This window comes from Ochlerotatus camptorhynchus, unplaced genomic scaffold (assembly GCF_037179485.1).
Source record: "Ochlerotatus camptorhynchus isolate MF236.1 unplaced genomic scaffold, CSIRO-AGI_Acam_v1.1 ptg000114l, whole genome shotgun sequence".
Lineage (NCBI taxonomy): Eukaryota > Metazoa > Arthropoda > Insecta > Diptera > Culicidae > Ochlerotatus > Ochlerotatus camptorhynchus.
This window is the reverse complement of record NW_027040604.1, coordinates 465,851-492,508: the sequence shown is the minus strand read 5'-3', so window position 1 is coordinate 492,508 and position 26,658 is coordinate 465,851. Positions and strand designations below refer to the sequence as shown.

The window sequence follows — 26,658 nt, the reverse complement described above, 5'->3', positions numbered from 1 at the left end:
AGGAATGACACCGATAATGACCATGCATCAGAACCCTAGTCTTAACCACTTCAAACTAAAGAACAACGAATAGAAGATTAGGAACCACATAGATGAAGACTAACTAACTCATTTTTTTTCTTGCTTCAAGATCATCCTCGGTAGACAAAGCCGAGTCTTGTCACTATCAACAAGTAATAAAAAGTAACAAGGACTAAGATGTGTTCCTTTGATTACTGGGTCTGTTCCCCTAGATCCATCAATGTTACTTAGGACCTAATGCAATGTTCAGCTGGATTTCTTCAAGGTCTTTCATGATTTTTTTTCAATTGAAATATTTGATAGTCATGTAAACTTCTCTTTGATTTTCTCTTGATTTGAGTCCAGAATCCTCCTTATGTGATCTCAATACACAATACTTACTCAATAAGTTTACTAAACTTGTCTTCAGGTCACGATAACATTCTCTTCTCAAGGCTTGGGAGCAGGGATGACAACACTATTTGGAGCATAGTTCAATATTTTTAGTATAAAGAACTAACGGTAAGTTTATTTGAGTTTTTAGTGAATCCATCTTAAAATAGATACCGTATGCGTGATAATGTTTGCACCATAGTACAAATAAGGTTTCCGTTTCACCTGTGCATACAATGCCTTGGTTTTCTTTGCATGCACGTAACCTATACCGTAGTAGGCTGTGTATAAAAGAAAATGATTTACTTAGTTTGACAGTTGCACCATGACGAAGTGGCAGCGTATTCGTGATTTGTCCCACGCGCAAATGTCGCAAAAAGACATTTCAATCGCCGTGGGAGTGTCCCGGTGGACCGTCAAAAGAAAAGAAAGGACAACTATCAGCGAAGGTGGCCACAGGTCTTCCGAGGTCAGCTCGGGTTCCGAGGGTTATCGCTGCTATCAAAAGGAAGATTCGGGTGAATCCAGTGCGTTCAATAAGGAAAATGGCAAAGGAACACGGGATCAGTGACTTTACGGCACGGGAGATCGTAAAGGAAGATTGCGGGGCGAAGTCGAGGGCACGGAAAAAACTCACATGATTACCAACCGCATCCGGGAGCTATGAGTCGAACGATGCAAGAAAATCTTGAACTTAAGCGAAAAAATCCGGTAATCCTGTTCACCGACGAGAGCATGTTTACCGTCGATCCCGTATCAAATTCCAGAACCTACCGGTATATTAGTTCTCTTCCGGTAAAAGACGTGGCCGACAAGCACAAGAACGTGTACCTGACCAAGCATCCTACTAGCGTTATGGACCCGGTGTTCATTCCAGAAGGCGACAAGGTCAACACGGAGGTCTACATCGGGATTTTAAGAAAGTATGTTTGCCGATCCTCATCGTTACCGACTCACAAAGCGCAATAATGGCCCTAACCTATGAAGCACCAAAGCATCCGTGGATACAAGGGACGGTAACGCATGCGCCGCCCAACACCGTATACATGTGGGTACCCGGGCACTGTGGCATCCAGGGGAACGTGATCGCCGACCACCTCGCCGGCTCAGGCCCCATCGGACCCAGGTTCTCTGACAATGTTCCGTTCCAGGACATCAAAAAATGGATCAAGCGGACGGTTCGGAGAGCGTGGGACAACGAGTGGAGGAACAATCGAACTCACCAACTACGAAAAATCAAGGCGACCACCGATCCCTGGAAGGATCGACCGAGCCTCAAGGAGCAGCAAGTGGTGTCCAGGCTGCGCACCGGGCATAGCAGGGCCTCCCATAATTTCGGAGGAACACCGTTCCGGAGAACCTGCGAAACCTGCGAAGTGCCAGCCTCCGTAGAACACATCCTCATCAACTGTGTGGAGCTCGAGGACCTTCGGGTTGCCTTCGGTCTGGAGGGAGCCAGCATACGAAGTCTGCTTGGCGACGAGTCCCCGGCAGCAGACGCCCTCATCGCCTTCCTGAAGGAGGCGAATCTTTTTTACAACATTTGAGTGTTTTCTGTTTGTGCTTTTGAATTCGTTGGCCCTTTTGGTAGTGTTGGAGACAGCCAGTTGCATACCGGTCTGAAAGCGAGCCAAATTGCAGCAGGGCAGCTGACTGGGCGTAACTCTACGCTTGACAGGACAATTGACATCATGGATGACATAACAGGTGACAGGACAGATAAGGAGAGTTATAAGAGAACAGATAACAAATAGAACAAAAGGAAGACAGATTAAAAACTATTAAGTACTTATTTTCTTTCGCATTTTAAAAGTGTTTGCTAGTGGTAAAATGTATTGAATTCTTTTCTCTCGTAAGTTTACATGAATTAAAATGCTAGCAATTATTAAATTAAAATTTATATACAGATAGCACAACACATTAAAAACAGTTTGTTGACACAGTGAACTTCAACACGTGAAGTGGATTAAAATTTGTAAGTTTATATATTAAGTTTTCTAAAATTAATCTAATCATTAAATAAAACTTACAGCTAAAAGCATTCTCACTCAAAACTTGAGTTTGCTAACGGAAGATCCGAAAATTCACCGAAGTTTACATTGCCGTCAGCAACAAACTTTTAGAAATTTTATCGACCATTTGGAGGTTAGCCGGGTCCAGTATCAGCCTGTCGGGAGCGATACGATTCGCCGTTGCAAGATGTCCACTCTTAGACCAGGGTCAAAACGTTTGAGTGTCGTTAAGAGGGTCTCAGAAGAGGAGGCGACCACCGAATCTCACTGCCCCGACTGCAATCGACCTGATAATGCGGACCGATACATGGTGCAATGTGACGTATGCCAGAGGTGGTACCATTTCTCCTGCGCCAAGGTGGACGACAGCATCAAAGATCGAAGCTTTAGTTGTATCCATTGTGAGGAAGATGGTGCACAAGCGCTCTTGCCATGTCCATCACGAACAGGAAGTTCATCATCGATTCGCTTGGCGAATATTCAGCTGCAAATGCAGCAAATCGAAGAGGAGCAAAGGGCCCAGGAAAAGTTGATGAAGGAAGTACAGGAGTACGCCAAAGCATTGCGTGAGAAGGCGGTACAGCAGGAAATTGAGAGCAGAAGCAAAGCCATGCAGGAGAAGATGGAGCGGGAGTTAGATTTCATCAGAAGGAAGTATAATCTGCTGCAGAACGAGCTGAATGAAGGTGAGAATGGTAGCGTGAAAAGTTATCGAAGCCAACGAAGTGCATCTAGCACAGTCCATAAGTGGTTGGAAGCCCAGCGCGAGGCGCTCTTGACAAGTTCCGGGAACAAAAATGCCCCAACTTCCTCAAGGTCTCGAACCGGAGCCATCCCAAAAGGGACTACTGCAACGAAGCCAGTGGACGACAACGTTCAATCAATCATCAATCAAGCCAACACTCAAGTCTCGCAAGCACAATCTAGTTTGGATTATCCCCTCAATGTGATATCTCCGCCCACTTCACAACAGCTGGCAAATGCAAGAGCCAACCAGGGAATTACATCGGAAGTAGGAACACGTACCAATGAGCTCGAACTGAAGGTTCGAGATCTGCAGCATCAACTAGACAGTCTTCGCCTACAGTCAGCGCTGCAGCCACCGACAGAAGTTTATCAATGTCCGACTAGTCATCAACAGTTCCGGCGGCCCCCAGCGATTGGAAACAGTGCTGCTCTACCGAACAGGTTGGGAAGTATTCCGGCGTGCGAAGGTATGTTCAAACGACCCATAGTTTCATTCCCTTCGTCTCAAATGCCTCCCGTGGATTTCGGAAATATACGCGCCCATCCCGCTCCCAATCGAGCTCCCAATGCAATACCCGTTGCGTCTGGTCCAGTCTCTTGTCCGCCTGTGTCATGCATCCCAAGTTATTCGCATCCGATTGTAACTCCTTGTGCCTCGCAAGCGTCTGGGTTGATTCCGAATGTCCCGAATTGTGGACCCACCGCTCAACAACTCGCTGCTCGCCACGTAGTCCCAAAGGAAGTTCCAGCAATACGGGCCGGGGAATGTTGGAGACAGCCAGTTGCATACCGGTCTTGAAGCGAGCCAAATTGCAGCAGGGCAGCTGACTGGGCGTAACGCTACGCTTGACAGGACAATTGACATCATGGATGACAGAACAGGTGACAGGACAGATAAGGAGAGTTATAAGAGAACAGATAACAAATAGAACAAAAGGAAGACAGATTAAAAACTATTAAGTACTTATTTTCTTTCGCATTTTAAAAGTGTTTGCTAGTGGTAAAATGTATTGAATTCTTTTCTCTCGTAAGTTTACATGAATTAAAATGCTAGCAATTATTAAATTAAAATTTATATACAGATAGCACAACACATTAAAAACAGTTTGTTGACACAGTGAACTTCAACACGTGAAGTGGATTAAAATTTGTAAGTTTATATATTAAGTTTTCTAAAATTAATCTAATCATTAAATAAAACTTACAGCTAAAAGCATTCTCACTCAAAACTTGAGTTTGCTAACGGAAGATCCGAAAATTCACCGAAGTTTACATTGCCGTCAGCAACAGGTAGTGTTTTACAATATTTTATATAATTAAGCTAAATGCCCACTTGCCAAGATTGGGATCCTCCTTTTGAGGCCCCAATTCCTTTTTGTAATTTTTAAAAGAGATGAACTAGCCTTAGGCTAAAAATCTCTCTAAGAAAAAAAAAAAAAAAAGTATGTTCTTCCGTGGATCAAAGAACAGTACGGTCCGAAGCCAAATGTTGTATTTCAACAAGATGGGGCTCCGTGCCACACCTCGAACCGCACTCAGAAGCAGTGCTGTAAATTCTCAAAATCATTTGAACATTTTTGATGAAAATGAGAAAAGTAGCTATTCGCTATCAAAGAGGACCTCTTCCGAATGGGTGATATCAGTTGCTTAGTCATTTGACGAAGGCATGGATCATTCTCATTTGAGAAACGCTATATATCATTCGATTGAGTGTAACCTACACACAAACGGAGCTCTGGTCGACATTCCGGCGAAAAAGCTAAGCCAACCCGACACCAACCTGACTTCTATCAAACCCCAACCCGATGTTGACCCGACATAAACCCAAAATTGACCCGACATTAACACGACATTGGGTCGACATCGACCTTAAATTAGCCTTACATTGATCCGACGTCGGGTCGACTTGTCTGTTCGGGACCATTTTTCTGGATTTCTTCCATACTCCACTGTCGTATATCAAATGATACTGAGTGACTCAATTGACAGTGACAATGAACTTCGAATGAGAAAGGGGCTCTTCAAATTATGGTCATGTGAGAATTCGTTTACACAGAATTGATTGAATGGTTGTAGTGGTTCATCTTCAATCGAATGATATGAAAATTTTTAGCACTGCTCAGAAGTGGTTGCAGGAACATCTTGCGTTCTGGGCGAAGGATATGTGGCCTTCATCCAGCCCCGATCTTAATCTGCTGGATTACTTAATATGGTGCGTCATGAAGACCAAGGCCTGTTCTAAACGCCACCCGAGTACAGCAAGCCTCAGACAAACAGTGACCCGTACCTGGAGAGAAATTGATCCAGACTACATTATTAGAAACTGCCGTGCATTCCAGAAGCGTGTGAAGGCCGTAATTGCAGCAAGTGGAAACTCGATCGATGATTAACATAGTTTAAGACTCTGAGAAACATCCCCCCTTTAAATAAATAAAATGCAACCTGGATTTCTGGGTCTTCCGATAAATCATTAATCCGCAGCGTCAGCAGTGAGATCCATTCAACCTTAACATCTCTGAAGAAAATCTTCAGAATTTATCTATTGGAGCTGCAAAATATCGACCACACTCGGCGATATTGACAAACCAGCTTTGGGCCCTCATTCGAGCTAAAAATCATCTTCAAGGGAAACCATGTCAATTGTCAGTGATAATCCTAACAGTGACGAACATGTACAGTTTTTGTTATTAGCTAAATTTGTAACGAAATTAATTGAATTAAGCAAAACAATTCCACGGAGCCGTTAAAGTGAACAAGCATCTGCGTCCTTAACTGCCTGGATAACAATAATGTAACACGGGATGCATGGAATTTGTTACCAGGTAAATCTTTGTCATTTACGAAAAACTAAATGAGTTTTTTTTTGATTTTTTGAGAATAAATTCTTCTAAAGAGGATGTCAAAAATAGGTTTTTCAATGTAACGTGAAAGACGTGAAATGACAATTACAAATCTCTGCACTGGAACTGGTTCTTATTTTTTTAGTTGCCCTTGGGATGTTTTGTGCTTACCTTGAACAATTCAAACACATCACGCAGTGTTCGGAAAATCGTTCTCAAATTTCATTCATTGAGCCTCCCCTGAGAGAATAAACTCCCGAGTGAATCTAGTGAAAAAAAATCTCGCGCTTGAGATTATCATGCATTTCCACGCACTCACACTCGCAACGCCTAGAAATCATTTCAGCTTAAAACTCATCAAAACCTCTTAAACGTCACTTGACAGCATGCTCATAAATGTTGTGTTAGTTTTCCATCCACTGATGAAAATACTACAACAATGAATTACGTAAAAATATCGAGCAATGAATGTTTGAACCTGCAAACTCATCGGTGATTTTTGCGTAGTTATAGGCGAATAAACTCATGCATGAGAGTTGAGTTTTTGACTTTTTCCGAACACTGATTCTAGGCTGGTTCAGAATATCGGTTTTGCTCCACCAAGCTCAATCGATTCTAAATCAGGTTCCGAAACTTCTCACAAAGTTTTAGTTCATTTGGCTGCGAACTCATACTGCATTACTAGTGGAAAAGTGATCTTTTTGTTCTCAATGTTATAGCTCTTCGCTTAAGTGATCTACGGAAAAGTTTGCTATCTGCTCTTATGGGAAATTTTATCAGCTTCCACTATGCTGAAGACCACTTCTTGTAGATTTTAAGGTAATTTGTTATTAATTGATTTCGAAGTCGATAACTTTCTGATAAGATTAATAGACTTCTTTCAGGGCAACACTGCATCTTGCACTTATGATGGGTTATTCCTAGAGTCGAAGTGACTTTTATGAAGTGAGGAAAGTTACGTCATGGTGACGTGACTCTCTGTGCAAATCAAATGGAGAATCACGTTACCACGACGTGACTTTTCTCACTTCACTAGTGACAAAAGTAATTTCGACTCTCGGAATAACCCCCAGTAGCCAAGATTGTTGCCGTATTCTTCGTGCCAAGTGCACCAATGTTGCCTGTTGAGCAGTTGATGGGGCATGTCACAAGAACATAATCTTCCTAATTAATTAATAACTAATCTTGACGTTCAATCATAAAGTGGTCTTCATCAAAGTTGTAGCCAGGGAAATTTCACATAAGAACAGATAGCAAACTTTTCTGTAGATCATTGTAGAACGATGAGAACAAAACGTTTACTTTTCCCATAGTAATTCCCATATAAGCTTTAAAAGACCAGTGCAGTATAAGTTCGCATCCAACTGAGCTCAAATTTTGGGAGAGTTATCAGGACCTGAATTGAAAGCTTGGTGCAAAATCGATATTTTGAGCCACTCTAATGCCCATGCTAGTCAAGAATCATGCTTTTTCTGTCCACGGTATATGGATGGATCCACATCGTACTCTCATTAACTGTGTGAGTAAGTGAACTCATCATATGTGAGGACACTGTACTTCCAAAGCGGATTTGTACTATTCGGAAGGCAGGTAAATTTATGATTTGCAAAGATTAATTAATTTAGCTCTGGTAGGGAAAGACACAGAGGTGAAATAAATGGATTACGAAACAATCAAAGAGCACGCTTCGTCTGTTGGTAGGTGCTCAGGTGGAGCAAAATATGACATTCCATAACAATTAACCGCTCAATACTGTTAATTGTGTGTCTCATCAAATTTCGATTCTACATCTTCGGAGATCAACTAGCCCGAGGCTAAAATCTCCTGAATAAGGTTAAAAAAATTATTCTACATCTTATCTCTGCACGTGTTTTTTTTTTTTCGTTGTGGCTGAACATTCTAGAACATCTCAAGTTCTAATCTTCTGAAAATAAAACAAAACATATTAATGGATCCTCTTTCCGCCAAAAGCAACATTATCAACCAAAACAAAACGACGACAAGTTCCACCCCGAAAATAGCATCGTAATGGTCAATCTTTGGACCACGAGAAAATATTTGTTTCTTTTTTATGCCTTCCTCATAGTAAGATTATCATGAGTCGAAGAAAGCTCTCTCTCTCAACGTCGTCATTATCAATCAATATTTACCAAACAAGTCTTCAACGATGAAAGAGCTATAAAAATTGGCAAATTATGTCACTGAATGGAATAATGCTAACTGCGCAATTTCTCGCACAAGTAATTTTTGATTATGATGGCGCTTCTGGTAATCTGAGACAGATTTCGACGAAAACAGAAAAATCCCAGCGAAGATTGCGGCGACTGTCGGCTTGCTCTTCTCGGCGGTAGACCACGAAGGACAAACTTCCGGGGCTTACTGGTTGGTCACGTTCCCGACTTGGTGAAGCGCGCGCGAGTATACTAATATTTCGACAAACATTTCTCGGTTAATGATTCGAATGAGCCCAAGTGATTACGAATTCAACGTAAATTGCAGCGCACTGTTTTGCAAACATCGGCGTTACTCACGTACATGGGGCAACAGGGCAGCAAATCTAAGGGGATTAGAACCACCGGGTCAATATTTGATTACGTGGGAGCAGGTACTCAATGTTTACGTTGTGTATTATCATTTGATAATATGAAGAAAATACACCCAACACTTTTTAACGCAGTCTGATATTCCTTTTTTCCTATGCTGAAATAACCACTTGATGCAACTGCTGTCAAAAACGCAGAAAAAATCCAAGAAAATACACCTAGTAGGAGAAATGGATGTAATTTCGGCCAAATGCCCCCAATTTGGGCCCATACATATATTCAGCAATCGACTAAATTGTCAATAGCGACCAAAATATCCATTAGTACCGTCTAAATGACGCGTTCATCCAGATAAAATTGATAAATAGCAGATTTTTAGCGATGAGCCCAATAGAGCCATTTCCCCTATCTACAGAAATTTTTCAACTTCATCACAGAAAAAGAAATTTAGAAAAATATACCCGCGTTAAAAAAGGGTTGGGTGTACTACACAATTATGATATGGGTGGTGGGTATAATTGCAATCGTTTATCTGAAAACAATGTCATTTCGTTTTCATTCTGCACCTCCGTTAAGATGGATGACTGTTATTCAAGAGTGGTTCCATATAAATTAGATCTTATCTCAGCGCGGAAAATACAAGCGAATCGTACAGGGCTGTACTGCCGTTCTTCGCATGTCAGTCCCATAGTTGTTTTGTCAAAACGGAGTAATTCAATGCTAATATATTTTCATAATACTGCATGAACTCAAGGACTTTGTTCTGAAAATGTTTGGAAAGACAGTCAAATTGGTTTGTTTCATCACTTAATGCCTCCGAACACGATGTTAAATTGTTTGAATGATTTAAATCTATTGATACTAAATAAATAATAATGGCCATAAAAGATTTGAAGTTTGTCAATAAATGGCTGAGCTATGATTTTTCAAACATTGCCAGTTTGCCGTTACACGTTTTACCGGAGGCATCGTGTTCGGTGTGCTAAGAAGCATTATGGTACGAAGCAAACATAAAACACGATTTTCTCGGCTTGCTGATTTTCGCTATGGGACGGATATGCGAAGAGCGGCAGTACGGATGTGGAAGAATACCGTAATTAAAGGGGCTTTTCATAAACTACGTAGACAGTTTTTTTTAGTGGTTTTAGACCCCCCCTCCCTGCGTAGACAATCGCCCATAATTTTCTTTTTTGGAAAATTGTATGGATCGTAGACAATTGCCAAGTTTATGAAAAGCCCCAAACTTAGATGCAGTAAAAACCACATTGCTTCGGATGCAGGTAGTGTGGATGAATTTATCACATAGCCGTAAAAAATGTTACAAAGTTTCATTTTCAGAAAGGCTGAACACAACATTGAAAATGCTCATTCGCTTGCTGCCTGGTAACTTTAATAAGAGCAAGTACAGAAAGTAATAAAACAGACCGGTAGAAACAATTGATCAAATTAAGGGTGCCCATAAAGTGCCGAATAGAAAAATCGAATAGAGTTTTTTTTTAATACAGAGGGTACAAGAATTAAAGATGACCCAGGTAATGCCTCAATGATTCAATTGATTGCTAGGTTAGAATATTCGGTTAGGAAGAGCAGGTAAATTATACGGATAGAGGTGGTAAAATGGATAATTGATTTGGAATTAGTAAATCCTAATAATTTAACCGCATTTTTGTAATAGGGTAGGTGTTCCAGTAATAGTGGTGTACCTATAGTTGCGGTATGGAGGTTGTGCCGGAATAGTGAGGAGGACCCGGATAAGATTATTTTGTATCGGTAGCTGTCCTAAAATAAAGCATATTTGCATATTTTAAATTTTAAATTAGCCCAAAAATTACGGAGAACCTCAATCTACCTGTGCACCAACTCTCAAAACATAAAAAATTATCATAATATTGCTTGCAATGGATAGGTATCGAGTTAACTAGAAGATTAAGTGATTCAACCGATTCGAGTATGAAAATGGCATTAAATCTGTTTTTGAAAGTTGGTGCACAGGTAAAAAGTGAGGTTACGCGACGCCACTGCTATTAATGGAGGATGAGTTTTCTAAAATTGTATGCAATTTTATTACAATGTAATATGTTTCTATCAAAATAGAGATTGAAAGCTATACATTGACGTATGAAAATTGTGTGTACATCGTATATTTATTTTTTAATTAATAAATTGGCTTAGTACCTCCACTACTGGCTCACCCACCCTAGTCAGTTCAAAAACTACCAAATCTGGTTTCCACCAACTAAACATAAGCATAACAGGGGCCACTAAATCTTCATTTTGGAATTCAGTTTCAAACCTAACCAATACAGAAAAAATAAATAAACAAAATTCTCTTACTGATATGTTTTAAGAGAATTATAATGGTAGTTTTTACAACATCCAGAAGTGAACAAACAGCAACAACAATTTGCTCTTCAATTAGGGCGTTTGACTGTAAAAACTACATTCATAATTCCCGACTTTTTACTGCACTTCTCGGATGGTTTGCCACCCTGGCATAAGCAAGATCACCTTCAACGTTTTGATTAAATGTTACTGTTGTCCACAGCTCGTCGTCACTATTCTGCTTTCCTTCGTGATCCTTCCACTGCTTCAAATTTCGCCTGCACAAATGTGGTTGCATGCCTTGTTTTTCTTTGCTATTAAATACTAACTGGAACTTTACATCTGTCCTAAACATGCTGTTCTTGAACATTTCACAGCTGTGCAATTTTTGTAGGGGTGCTTCATTTTGAAAAAAAAACCCTTCAGTTCGATTCATAATCCCTACATAACATATGAGCGTGTACAAAAAGTAGTATAAATTGATGAAGAGTAAGAGATTGCACAACAGGTTTTTCAAATATTATTTGGGGGTTACTAGTGAGCATTTCCAGCCCAAAACGCTAAAAATAATGCCACTGTTTGTGCATCGTCGATTAATTGTGCCACTACCCTACCCACTGTACGATTCTAGAAAACAATATACAATACAATAAAACAGTGTCTTGTATGCCTGCGCCAAAGCAGGACGGCGAAGCAATCGGTGCATTTTAATTATATCCGTCTTCGTATGTATCATAACAATAGTCACAACGTAGGGATCCGGCCGTGACCAGGATCAGGTTAAAGAGTATTTTCTGGATATTTGTCAAGGTCATCAATCGGATGTCAGTTCCCATAAGTTTAAATCTAACACACCATGTAAAAGCAACATTTAGGGTGCAATTTCAAAAACCAAAATCGGTCGTGTCATGGCACCAAAAATTCCGTGCAAAGTTGTTTCTCTAACACAGTCGCCGAATATTGATACCGAGCACGTAATCATACGTCAAATCTTACTTTTTGGTTAAAAATGCAGAGTTGATAATGTTAAATTTTTTTTATAAAAAATACCTTTAAGGCATTTTACCATACGACACCTGCACCAGATTTGATACATTCAGCTATCTTCATGTATTTTTTAAATCGAAAGAGGGTTTTATGTTAAAATTAGTGTATATTTTTTTTTCCTTAAAGATCCGACTACACCCAACACGTGGTATTATTTTCCTTTTTTTCCTATGTTCAACTAAAACCAAAATATGGCACCTACAAAAAAATTCTAACCTTACTTTTGTCCAATTAATCTTGCACCATAGTATATTTAGCTTTATTTACGAGACTTTCAGTCTCAGACTGGTTCATTTGTTGAACAGTAAGAACCAAAGTTAAAACGATATTAGTAAAATTTGAAATACTCTCAAAGTAATTCGCCTGAATCTCCAAACAAACATTAAACTGTTTGCGAGATCCCTAAACCATTGATGAAGGTTTACCACTGGCTCATTAGACTGATGCAAAATTTGAAATTTTCGTTCCACAGTGCTTAAACGGTTCCAAATTGGTTCCTGCTTAGCCTCCCAAAATTTGAACTACTTTAGTAAGAAACTGACTTTGCACAAACCATTTCAAGTTTATATGGGAATTACTAATTTATCTTTATTAGGGAGGCTTGGGAATTACTATGGGAAAACTTATGTTTTTGTTCATATCTATCTAACAATTCTCCACATCACTATGCTTTTGAAACTGATAGCAGTGATTGTAGCAAATTTTCTCAGCTACAACTTTGTTCAAAACCACTTTTCAATCAAATGTAAGGAACAAAAGTTATTAATGATTCAAGTCACTAATGTCTTATGATTATGCTCATTCAACTGTTCAGCAGGCAACATTGGTGTTTCTGGTGCGAAGAATAGAGCACAAATATCATGGCTACTATGTCACACTGCAGAATACAGTGTTGCCCACAGAACAGCTGCTTGATCATGCCATAAGATTATCAATCTCTTAAACAATTAATAACAATTTAATTTGACATTTGACTGAAAAACGATATTGGGCAAAGTTGTAGCTTAGAAAATTTCTCGTAAGAATAGTTATAGAAATTTTCGAAAAAGCAATATGGAAAATGGGTAGAAGACAATGAACAAAAAGTTTGTTTTTTCCATAGTAATTTACATATAAACTTCGAATAGTTTGTGCTGATCCTGATTTGAAACCGTTTGAGCACTGTGGAGCGAAAATTTCAAATTTTGCATCAGTCTACTGGCTCATATTATGTTCCGAATCGAAATGGAGCGTGGCTGCTATGTTTGCAAAATATGTCTGTCAAAATGAAGCACACTAATGTATATTGTGTGGCAAGCAAAAAGGCATTATGTGCCTAGTGATGCCGATATAGGTTCAAGCCGGAAAATTCATTGAACGAACAGGGAATCGTACCCGCTACCTGTGAAGTTAAGAAAACTTGGGACCATAGTTGAGAGTATGTATGTGTGTGTGTGTCTTCGATCTAACCGTCACTGGCCAGCAGCCAGTGACGGTGAAGCCATTTAACCGTGAGTTAATCGCGAGTAATCGGCTTCCCCCACATAAAGATAATTTTAAGAATAAACACGTAAAAATCAAAAATCCAGCTCAGTAAATTTACACGTCAATGAGCTTTTAATGAACGAACTACAAAGACTGACAGTACGTACCCTACCACAAGTACCTGCCAGACCCGGTACTGGAAAATAGTTGCATAAAGCTGTACTGGGATCGCGAGATCATTACGGATGTCCAAATTCGTGCCAATCGCCCTGACACTGTGGTCTACGACAAAAGGATGAAGCGGGTAACTCTCATCGATATCACTGTACCACGATTTGGCGGAGGAGTTGAAGCAGATGTGTCACCTGGAGGATGTGCGTATAGTTCCGGTAGCAATCTCGGCGACCGGAATTGTTCCCCGTACCCTTATTCGTTCCCTTGAAGAGTTGGAACAGCATTCAGAAAGCAGTGATTCTTGGAACCTGTAGTATTGTCCGGCGGTTCCTGAATCATTCTAACTGATCCGACTGAAGCAAACAAATTAGGATGTAAGTCAACTGACGAATGAGATCCACAGAGCCTAACCCCCTTGGCATAAAGACAGCCCGGGGTAGGTGAAATGTTCCGACATTTTTGCTGAGAAGTGTCAAAACTCTATAATAATAATAATAATAATAATAATATTAAAAGATTCCATGAAATTCTGTTTCGATAGATCCTGTATCAAGACATTATAGTCGCTGTTGTGCTCCAGGTTTTGCTCAAAGGTGCTTCTTTCACGGCACACACAACTGTCCACAATCTTCCATGCACATCTCTAGTCAATTCTGGATTCTCATAAAAGGTCTAGTCGGAACAAATTCACTAACTTCTTACTGTATAGCTTTAGTCATTTACAAAAAGGCTAAAATACTTCGAAAGAAATGGAGCACTTCCAGGTAGAGATGGGCGATCCGCTCCTGGTCTAAAGCCCCGATTCACTCAAGTGAGTTGATGAACCGTGGTTCATTGTTTAGGAACCGCAGCTCATCAGCTCACTGATATCACAAGTCTAAACCATTTAATCCGTCACTTAAAGCGGAGCTTTTCAAAAAAGAACTCATTACTCCACTTACGTATTGAACAGCCACCGCGTAAACTAAGATGCGCTACTGGTATAATCCAATATATTTACGTATCCGGCTTTGTTTGCTGATGTTATTCCTCCTGCATATTTTCTCTCAACTCTCGTCCCATCATTCTCTACGAAAGCAGAAGATCCGCACAAAAGCAAATAGCCGAAAGCTAAATGCAGCGCTCCACATCACAGCTCAGCCCCGGATCCGAATCATCGACCCGAATAATTCACTGGGAGCTGTTTAGGATGACATATCTCGGACTCGTCCATTTCTTTGGATCTTTTTGTTCAGCTCCGGATCCGGATCTGGGCTGATGATCTGGAACTGAAGCCGAGAATATTGAAAGCAATTCTGCTGGAGAATTAACAAGAGCAACAAAATCTGTATGTAGACTAGATTGCATAGCATGCAAAAAGGGGTAAACTCGTGTGACACGATGTCAATTATATCATCACGTGTGATATAGGTGTAGCACTCTCGCATACATATTTTTACTGATATGTTGTTGGCCATTTTTCGCGCATTTTGGTTTAAGCGTTGGTTGTTCAGTTGTTGCGTTAGTGGCGTTTTCAATTGAAAAGTAGAGCTATTTTGTAAGCTACGGATTTATTGGTTTAGGCTACTTTTACGATTTTATGTACTTTTAAGCTTGGTTAAGCTCTATTGGTTTAGGGTCACCAAAATCAATGATTTCTTTTCCAATTTTGAGTTTGTGTCAAAATTCATATAATTTCAATTTGAGCTGAAGAGTTGTTCAAAAGAATCGGCGCCCCTTAGTGAACTGGACGGTTCAGATCCGCTCAGTTAGATGCCCACCTCTAGTTACAGGTCTGATAGCGAAATAAACAAATTTTAGATTTTACGTCTCAGATATCCGTATAATGTTCGCTAGGAGCAATGAACCAAGTTTGTGCTGGAATTCGGCCATTTTGACTCACGTCTATATTTTCAAAATGGTGAATTCGTTTTTTGTACGTTGTAAACAGGTGTGTTGTTGTTGTTGTTGATTTTTCAGCAATTTAAAAAAAAAATCCAGGTACAGTGCCTACCCGTTGTTGGTCGTGTACCTCATGCTCATGCTATTGCTTTTCTCAGATATGTAATAGTACTTTCTGTACATTTTTGTCATGAAATACAACATGGATCTCTTACCCATGAAGAATAGTCCAGTACAATCTCAAATTCAATAAAGCGATCAATACATTTTATAGAATGCAAAAAAGACAGAAATTGTGTATTACCAAAAACGGGAAGACACCGCATATTTAAAAAAAAAAAAAAAAAACAGGTAGTTTACAATCGATTCTAATGCATAACTCATTTCTGATAAAAATCCATATGACATTGTTATACTTGTATGGGCAGTGTAAAAGGTATGAGAAAAGCCTGACACAAGTGAAGGGGGTAAAAAATTATAAAAAATGTCATATTTTAATCGTCCCTTAGAAATTCATTTCTGACTGTTTCCGAACTCAACGCTTTCCTACACCTTACATATGAAACACTTGTCTTTAATCCCATTATATTTTTTAATGGACCCTATCTATCGACCCATCAACTCATGAACCGGGGACCAACGGGCTTTACTTCCCTTCCGAAGAAAGGCGTGATCAGAGATGTTATGCCTCAGAACATCCCGGCGGTGCCGACTGGGATTGAACCCAGGCTTGCTGGGGTGAGAGGTAATCACGCTTACCACTACACCACCGGCACCACTTGAGCAAGACCATTATCCTGAATTCTAATTTAGTTGAATCTCAGGCTATGTCCTCTTCTCTTAGCTCTTTACCATTCTTGCATTTACTCAAAGGAATAATTTTTGTTGGACACAGATGGATCGAGCAGACGCACCAATCTACTCGAAGGTTAAATTTGGTCAGACGCAATTAGGTGTAGCATTTATTAAGTGTCGCACAAACGCACATGGGAGCTGAATTTATATTACGCCAAAAATCGTCAAAATACACTTTTATTTGAGTATTAAGTTAACTTAACTTAATACTCAAATAAAAGTGTATTTTGACGAATGAAAAAAAATGAAGCATTGTGCAACCACATGTTCGCAACAATATTGCATGTTTGAAATAAACAACCATTCTCAATTTACACCTAGTGATATCAGTATTCTATAGTACCTATTAATAAGTTTCTGTGATTAAGAAATATTTCTCTAATTTAAAAGAATTTTCCTGATTTTCCAGGTCCAAAAATGCATTCCCTAATTTTACAGGTAGTCGACACCCTTACAATCAATGGTATATATGATTGATGGGTATGTACACTCAATTCTGTTTCGCCTATAAAACATATAAAACTTATTTATAAGAAAAAATCTATTTCGGAGATAAACTATGCTAGAGCAACTGATTATGATTTCAATCTCAAAGGGAAAAGGCTTACAAACCCTTTGTCTAATCTAATCTAATCTAATCTAATACAAACGCAGCCAGTACGAGAAAGCATCCTGGAAAATGATTAGATTAGATGATGTCTAATCATTTTTCTTGTCTAATTGATGTTTACAGCATATCTGAGATATGATATAAACATCAATACGGCCAGGCCTCCTGCGTTGTATTTGCCGCAAAGATGATTCTTGAAAATGAATAGGAACATTTCTTGAATCTACAGGGGTAAGGATGCGTGGACATACCGTACCAAACGCTCCGAGTTACTATGTGTAGTTGTGTGTAATGTGTAAATATTTGTACAATATTGAAGAATCATAAAATAATGCAATGAAAGGATCTTCCCGAATTTTTGCGCCTCAAAGTTTCATGCATTGCATCCGCTCCTTGTTTATCATGGGGTTTGGGATGCATTGCTCGTGGTTATGTTTAGTGGTGTGCTGGAGATCATTTCTTTCACTAGAAACTACTACTCCTGGCTGATCCACCAGCCTTGCATCGAGCTGGAACCGCAAGCAAGCAAATCAATTGCCTCCTCGCTCGAATCCTTCGTTGTGAGTGGCAATTTGCAGGAGAAAATTTGCACGTTCGATTTGAACCTACTTCCACTGGATATCACCGTTACCTCCTGGACTTATTTTGTAACTTCCGGCCTCCGGATCGTTATGAACTTGTAACTAAACCCAAACGGACACGATTCAACAGCATACATTAGAAAATTCAGCGGAGATATGCTCTTTCGCGACGTTTCACGGCGGCGGCGAAGGAAGAAAAAACCCGGTTTGTTGACTCGCGGTAATCTTAAAAACTATTTCGATCCTATTTTTTTAAATAACCAAACACAGCACTAATAAACACACGCGAAATTATTGAAAAAGTTTTCGGGTGTCCAAAGTGCTAAAGGACTTATATTGCACTTAATTTTCAATAAACATCTCGGAAATTAAAGCAGCAGCAGTAACTTCGAAAAATCTTACAAACCCTTTGTTTACAGAAATTGATGGGCCCTTTTCTATTGTTGCTGCAGAAATTATGATCCGAAAATTTTGACAGAAGCGCGGGTAATATTTACTAATAATGAGCACAAATTTTCCTTAGTGCATTAGCCCAAATCGATTTCAGAAATCCTGAACAAATCCAGAACAGAACAGAAATTATTTTAAATAAGGTTTGTTCATGCACCTATAGAAACTTACTTATACTATAAGTTTATGTAGGAACGGGAGCAAACGTAAAACTTTGCAAAGGATTGGTTTGGAATTGAAATCAGATCGCGAAATTCAAAAGTCTTTCAAGTGCTTCAGATACAAAGACACATCGATCTTGGACTTCAGTTTGCCAATATTTCAGAATTGTGATTGAAAATGTTGAATCCATTTCTTGAATGAATAGAGTAGATAGAGTCAAGAGCCTAGAGTATTAAGAGTATACTGATATTTTTTCCTATATATTTCTTCTTAGATTTGCAAATGATTTAACAAAGCTACATTCTTCTTTTATGAAAGTTTACTTTAAGCCAGTTGAATTGAAGACATTATTTTTGGTGTCAAATTCAAATTTCAAATATCAGCATAAAATCCATTAATCACAAAAACACTTTTCTTAAAAAATGTATGAATAAGCATAATCCTAAATGTAAGGAATTCAAATAAAATCCAAGTAGTTTTTTTTTTTTTTCCTCTGGTTTGTTTTTTCCGTCGATCTTGTTTTCCGTGCTGAGCACCAATGCTACCGACGTGCCAGGAAGGCAGCTCCCACACCTGGACCCTACCTATCGACCCATCAACTCATGAACCGGGGACCAACGGCTTTACTTCCCATCCGAAGGAAGGCGTGATCAGAGATGTTATGCCTCAGAACATCCCGGCGGCGCCGACTGGGATTGAACCCAGGCCTGCTGGGGTGAGAGGTAATCACGCTTACCACTACACCACCGGCGCCGTTTAAATCCAAGTAGTGTTTGCTTGAAAATCATTTTTCAACTTTTTTTTTCAAAGGTTGAATCTTTGATTACAAAAGCAGATAAGTCCCTTTGGAAAAGTAATCGAGATTTTATTAAGAGCTTCTATTCACAGTAAAAATAAACGTAACATCGATCAGTTCTGCTTGATCAACAATCGACCGGAAAGATGATGCAAAATTTGATCAACATTACAGTAGTGTAAACTTACATTTACGTCACTTATCAAAATGTCGATTCTCTTCATCTAGCAGATTTCAATCAACAATCTTACCCATCGTGTCCCTTTTTTCAAATATGCTCGGATTTCAACATTCTTTCTTGGTTGCGACATGGCTTCACAAGAAATTTATGCCACTTTTGCATCGGGAGTCAACAAGTGGACACGTGCAGTTGTCGTTCCCATGCTTTCTTTCCTTAACTCTCTTTCTTCCCACTGTGCTTAATTTGCGTACGTGCCGCAGACCCCGTAGTAGCATATGTGCGTATGGTAACGTGCGTTAAGAAAGCGAGAGGAAATTCAACCATAGCCCTCGCCGACATTGATTGCCCTAAAATTTGATAACAAATAGCCTTTATCCTATATGGATTCAATTGAAAGTGATTACCCAATTTCTTGTGACATCTGTTAGTAGAAAGTATATTACAGTGATTGGATAATTTAAACGAAAAAATATAAACCTACCAAGATCCAATCCTCTTCGATGGAATACATTCGATTGAGTGTTCAATTGCTAACTCTACCACTGTCACTGATAACAACGCCTGCGTCTATCAATAGTAGAGCGTGCAGAGTTCGTCAACCCTGATAAAAAAAATCACTCACTCAGCTTGTTTAATCAGCTGTACCGAAAGAATGCACTTTTGCACACGAAAAATACAAGCACCCCTTGCGAAAGGCTTGATTGAACTGGTTTCAATAGTTATAAATCACCTTGTATACAATTTTTAAAGGAACAACAAAAAACGAACCAAACACAGTTGCAGTTGCAACAGGTTTATTACTGGAAACAGACGTTGACGTTCGGACACTGATAAGATAAGACCGATGCACCAATGTTTTGTATACCCCGAGCAAACAAGAAAGAACATCATCTAAAACATTTTGCTCTAATTGATTGCATTCGTTCTGCCTGATAACACAGAACCCAAAACCGCACTCCCGCCAATCAACGCCATCGCGCGCGCGGTTGATAACGTGACCGCCAAAAACAAAAGGAACGCCCGATGTTTTGATCCACTTATCTGCTGAATCAAAGGAAAATGACCACAACGAAGGAGACACGCGAACTCTGCCGACGGTAACGGTGAACTAAAGCGCCAAAGAATGTCTGCGACTCGCGATGCAACGAAAAGACAAAACCACTTCCTCCCGTCTTAGGGTAATATCGTTTCTCAATGAAGAGTGTTCGAAACTGCAATCTTCGGGGCCGGTAGGTAGGAAGGCAGGGAAGAAGGGTTATGGTCGAGGTCGAGAAAGCAGTCGGTTGGCTTGGCTACCCCGGGTCTGGTGCGGACGGAATAGATGAATGAATGCGGAATGCTCCCCTATAAGACAAACACGAATGTCTCTAATAGACCCAAGGCAGTTTGGGAAAGTACTTCATCTCTTTTAGATGGATATCGAATGCCGAACGTTGTCTTCGTCGCCGTCGTCATCGTGAGACGGCAGCCGGGAATGGAAAACCGTGTGGTCGCCGTTGTGTTGTGACAGTCCACCAGACAGCCAGCGAGCCAGCCGGTCGGACGACAACAGCAGCGCAGCGGTTAGTGCGTGGGCTTCTTTCCTTTTCTCGGAGGAATAAATTCGATTTTTATCCGAAGAGAGTGCGCTGGGCCGGATTGGATTCGAGTAAATATGTGCGGTTATTTATAGAGGTTTATAGGATTACAAACATGTTGATGGTAATTAGAGAAATTGCGTATATGGTGAAAAACGCAGTGACTAACTGCAGACTGGCGGGTTTAGGAGGCAAAACACATTTTATTTTATGGGGTTTCGATATGTTTATATTACGAGCCGCTATTAAGATAATCAGAGATGAAAAGCTATACCCGGGGGTTCACACATAATGGTTGACAGTTATAACTTACAATTCTGCGTTCAATGAGCGATAAGTTCGAGTGTAGGGTGGACACGCTGAAATCAAGACACCTATTCACAATTAACACAACTAACAAACTTTTGTTTTTCCTCACAACAGAAGACGCGAATATTGGGTGGCTACATTCCACCTAAACACGGACAAATTTTGAGAGGTTTTAGGCCAAATTTTTATTTATTTTTGTTGGCTTTAATAGTGACAGCGATTTGCTGTTAATAGTGCTTGAATGAGCAGCATGAAATTATTGGCTACCCTGCAACATTCATTGCATATTGATCTCATAATCTGTCACCGCAATTATCTTATCTGACAAAATGAACGACAGTTATTTTCCACCGTTTTCATTCTTGAGAAGCGTTGCTCGGATATGTCAAGTAACAACATGTTAAAGTGAACCATTTTGTATGGGAATCCTCTAGCATGGGTACCATGAGCATGGTGACCAGCAAATCTCGATTAGCAATTTCTCGGAATTTTTGAATTTTTTCCGTTTGTGTTATATATATTTCAATTGAGCATATTTCCAAACGCGATTGAGTCGAAGAGATCACTAGAATAAATGAGTAATTACTAAGACAGCAGCAATTTTCTTGGATCTTGAATTCGGTTCTGCGTTCGAAGTCTTCATAATTTGTTTAAGAAAATTCACTCAAAACTTCAGAGGATTTTATTTGATTGTTGTCAAACAGTTCCCTTCAGAATTCTTCTAAAATAAATTAGAGATTCTGGGGGTTCCTTCAAAATTTCTTCTTAGATTCTAAACGAATTTTAAACTGTTTTTAAGAATTCATTGTAGCTCCTTTTCTAATTTGATTGAATTCTCCCTTGCATTTCCATGAAATTCACCTACGAATTATCTTAAAATTTTGCATGGAATTATCTTAAAATTCTCCTCTAAAGTCTTCCGAAAATTCACATGGAATTCTATTTAAATTATACGGAGATTATTTTCGAGATGCCCTTGTCTCGTTCAGGCCAAGGGTCTTGAATATTGTTCATGGTCCAACATCATATTTTTTAAGGAAGACTTAACAAAGTATATTTTTTTCCCGATTGTTCATGGGGTTTTTTTTCGGTTTCCTGGTCACCCTGTATGAGGCTTACTTACCTTACCTTACCAATCAGGCTAAGGCCTTGTTGTCCTCTGCTGTCCGAAGAAGTCGTCTCCACTCTACTCGATCCATGGCCACAGTTCGCCAGCCTCGTAGTCTGCGAAGGGTCCGCAGGTCACCTTCTACTTGGTCGATCCACCTTGCCCGCTGCGCGCCTCTTCTTCTTGTTCCTGTTGGGTCGCTTTCTAGAACCATTTTCACTGGGTCGTCGTGCGGCATTCTTACGACGTGCCCAGCCCACAGTAGTCGCCCAATTTTTGCGATGTGGACGATGGATGGTTCTCCCAGCAGCTGGTGCAATTCGTGGTTCATTCGCCTCCTCCACGTTCCGTCATCCATCTGCACTCCACCGTAGATGGTACGCAACACCTTCCGTTCGAAAACACCAAGGGCGCGTTGGTCCTCCACGAGCATAGTCCAGGGCTCGTGGCCGTAAAGGACCACCGATCTAATCAGCGTCTTGTACACAGTCAACTTCGTGCGGCGGCGAATTTTATTCGACCGGAGCGTCCTCCGGAGTCCAAAGTAGGCACGATTCCCTGCCATAATGCGTCTTTGAATTTCTCTGCTGGTATCATTTTGGGCGGTCACCAGTGAGCCCAAATACACGAACTCATCGACCACCTTGATTTCGTCACCGTCAATCTGAACTCGGGGTGGGAGGCTAACATTGTCTTCCCTAGAACCTCTTCCTTTCATGTATTTTGTCTTTGATGCGTTGATGGCAAGTCCAATCCGTCTAGCTTCAGCCTTCAGTCTGATGTACGTTTCCGTCATCATCTCAAAGTTCCGTGCCATAATGTCAATGTCGAAGCCAAGGAGCTGGATGGACTTCCTGAATATCGTGCCACTCGTGTCTATCCCAGCTCTTCTGATCACACCTTCTAACGCGATGTTGAACAGCAGACACGAAAGTCCATCACCCTGCCGTAACCCCCTTCGAGATTCAAAGGGACTCGAGAGTGTCCCCGATACTCGAACAACGCACGTCACTCGATCCATCGTCACCTTGACCAATCGCGTCAGTTTATCCGGAAATCCGTACTCGTGCATAATCTGCCATAGCTGATCTCGATCGATTGTGTCGTATGCGGATTTGAAATCGATGAACAAATGATGTGTGGGCACGTTGTATTCGCGGCATTTCTGCAGAACCTGCCGAATCGCGAAAATTTGGTCCGTGGTAGCGCGGGCACCCATGAATCCCGCCTGGTATTGCCCCACGAACTCTCTTGCATATGGTGACAGACGGCGGCATAGAATTTGGGAGAGTACCTTGTAGGCGGCGCTCAGCAGTGTGATCGCGCGGTAGTTGCAGCAATCCAACTTGTCGCCCTTTTTGTAGATTGGGCATACGACACCTTCCATCCACTCCTCCGGTAATATCTCCTCCTCCCAAATCTTGGCAATTACCCAGTGCAGCGCTCTAGCCAGTGCTTCACCACCGTATTTCAATAGCTCACTTGGTAGTTGATCTACACCAGTTGCTTTGTTGTTCTTCAGCCGACCGATCTCCTCCTCAACTTCTTGAAGATCAGGGGCCGGTAGCCTGTCGTCTTCTGCGCGTGCTCCAAGGTCTGTTGCCATGCCACCTTCGTTTTCTGCTGCTTCACCGTTGAGGTGCTCGTCATAGTACTGCTTCCACCTCTCAATCACCTCACACTCGTTCGTGAGAAGGTTACCGTCCAAGTCCTTGCACATATCGGCTTGCGGCACGTAGCCTTTGCGCGAACTATTTAGCTTCTCGTAGAACTTCCGTGTGTCGTTTACGCGGTACAGATTTTCCATCGCCTCGCGATCTCGATCTTCCTGCTGACGCTTCTTCCTTCGAAAAACCGAGTTTTGTCTGTTCCGCGCTTGTCTGTATCGCTCCACATTCAATCTCGTGCGGTGTTGCAGCATTCTCGCCCGTGCTGCATTCTTCTCCTCTACTAACAGTTTGCATTCGCCGTCAAACCAGTCATTTCTTCGGTCCGGGATTGCAGTACCTAGTGCCGCTACAGCAGTACTACCTATGGCTGAACGGATGTCCCTCCAGCCATCTTCAAGAGAAGCTGCGCCAAGCTGCTCTTCCGTGGGTAGTGCAACTTCCAGCTGCTGCGCGTAGTCCTGGGCAACTCCGGTGTCCCGTAGTTGCTCAATGTTGGGTCGTGGCGTTCGACTTCGACGTGTGTTATGCACCGTCGAGAGTTTTGAGCGCATGCATACTGCAACTAGGTAGTGGTCCGAATCTATGTTCGCACTGCGGTACGTGCGGACGTTGATAATGTCGGAGAAGAATTTCCCGTCGATTAGAACGTGATCGATTTGGTTTTCTGTGTGTTGGTCAGGTGATCTCCAGGTGGCTTTGTGGATATCCTTGCGGGGGAAAAAGGTACTTCGAACTACCATACCCCGGGAGGCTGCAAAGTTCACGCATCGTTGGCCGTTGTCGTTCGATACGGCATGCAGGCTGTTTGGCCCGATTGCCGGTCTATACATTGCCTCCCGTCCTACCTGAGCGTTCATGTCGCCGATGACGATTTTGACGTCCCGTTGCGAACAGCCGTCGTACACCTGCTCCAGCTGCGCATAGAACGCTTCTTTCTCGTCGTCGGGTCTCCCTTCGTGTGGGCAGTGCACGTTGATGATGCTGTAGTTGAAGAAACGGCCCTTAATCCTCAACTTGCACATCCTCGCGTTGATCGGCTGCCAACCAATCACGCGTTGGCGCATCTTACCCAGCACTACAAAGCCGGTTCCCAGCTCGTTGGTGGTGCCACAGCTCTGGTAGAAAGTAGCCGCTCGATGCCCGCTTTTCCATACCTTTTGTCCCGTCCAGCAAAGTTCCTGCAGTGCTACGACTTCGAAGTTGCGTGGTTGAAGTTCGTCATAGATTAACCTATCGTAACCCGGGAAGCCGAGCGATTTGCAGTTCCATGTTTCGAGTTTCCAATCGTAGTCCTTATTTCGTCGCGTAGGTCTGTGCCGATTGTTCCGATCCGTATTTCTTTCTTCGGTATTTGCAACTTTGTTTTTTTCCAGGGCGGCTTGTTGGGCCTGCCCCAACCCCCTGTCTCGCCGGGGGACCATCGTGCACAGCTCTGTTCAGAGTCCCTAGGACTAGGACGGTGATCAGCCGCTCCTAACATGGAGAACAGACGCCGTTTTGAGCCGCACCTCCATGGTGAGCAGACGCTCAGGTTTGGTGCAGCATTTCCTCTATCACCGTACTATGGTTACCGCGCCAGTGTTCGCGTCATATGAGGCATCAATGTATATTCGCAGGCTTGTCAGATATCGTGTGGCAACCGTTAGCAAAGCTGCATTATTTTATGCAATTAAAAACTTTTCCAAATATATAATGTCATTAAAAACTCAAATGGAAGTGTTGCTGAAGAAATACCAATTTTAAAGCCATAATTACACAACAAATCTAAATATTTGATTAACTCATAAGCAGCACTTAACAACTTCCCTTCCCCTACTTTTACATCATAATGTTCATCCAAATTTATAGAATCTCATCACCAGGGTTGTTAATCGATAACTCGATAACGTCTTTTCGTTAACGGCTGCTATGCGAATTTTCCATTGCAGAGTTATCACGGTATTAGTGCATGAATGTATTTGCCCCATTTTGAGATTAGACTTGTGCAAAATATCATGTTTTCAAGAAATAAATCCTTGTATCTTTTGTGCATTGCTAGATAACGAGATGTCTTCTATAAAGCAGTGTTTTTGTAATGAAAAACTTTCTTCAACATAGCATGCCTTGGAAAAATCAAACAAAACAGCTGAAAATCGATTTTTAAGGGGCTAAAACATGCTTTATATCTCTTATGAAAATGACCCACATTTGCTAGGGGTATTCAGTTTATGGAAATGATGAGTTTTACAACTTTGTAGAACATTTCAATATCGTACACCAATTGGTTGCCAACGCTGACTTCGGTTCTGAAATATCTCCTGAAATAATTTCTAACCCAGACGCCACCATCCATCAGGATTCCAGATCACTAAACCACCAGCATTACACCAACTGAACTCCAAGTCACCGTCCCTAGCGACGATACTTCAAGTCCAGTCTGTAATGAAATTATCATTGAAAATGCAATTACCATGTAGACATAAAAACATAAAAAAACTTGAGCCAAGACCGTGAGTCCAAAAGTAGTATCTAACGACAACAATCTCACTTTCTCCTCTCACCACAATCTTTGAGGTACAGTCTCTGGCTCTGCACTTTGAATTTAGAGTGTGCTCCCGTGTGTCCGTCGTTAAATGCACACCGGAGGACCCACCATGCCGCAACTTGAAGGAGGTGGTGGCGGCAATATCATGATTTATGAATATCTCTAATCGATCAGCAACGCGCGGCTCAGACCGGCGGCGGCTGCTTCAGCCAAGTCGGTCGTGAGGGAAATCATCGGCCTTCGCGTGTGCCTGTGCAGTCTGGGGCAGTGCGGTGTATTGCCATTCATGGTGGCGTTTGAATGAGAGAGATAGAGATAATTGGAGCTGCCGCCGTCTCCTTCGCCTCTGATTTCTTCCTCTTTCTAGAGAGGTCTACTAGAGGACGATGTGACGTGTGTGTGAGCACTTTTT

General features: G+C 41.3%; 1 protein-coding gene across 2 annotated transcripts in view; it reads right to left on the bottom strand.

The window, feature by feature from the left end:
* Positions 1-26,658, bottom strand: part of LOC135699730 (myotubularin-related protein 4) — a 94,297-nt gene that overhangs the window by 30,889 nt on the left and 36,750 nt on the right. Inside the window, exon 1 of one of the 2 annotated variants that reach the window (XM_065220025.1) lies at positions 19,540-19,608. The exons of the other annotated variant lie outside the window; for it this stretch is intronic. Coding sequence (XP_065076097.1) covers positions 19,540-19,569 — 30 coding nt within the window. The 5' untranslated portion in view covers positions 19,570-19,608. Of the gene's footprint in view, positions 1-19,539; positions 19,609-26,658 lie in introns of those variants that run through there. 2 annotated transcript variants of the gene reach the window in all.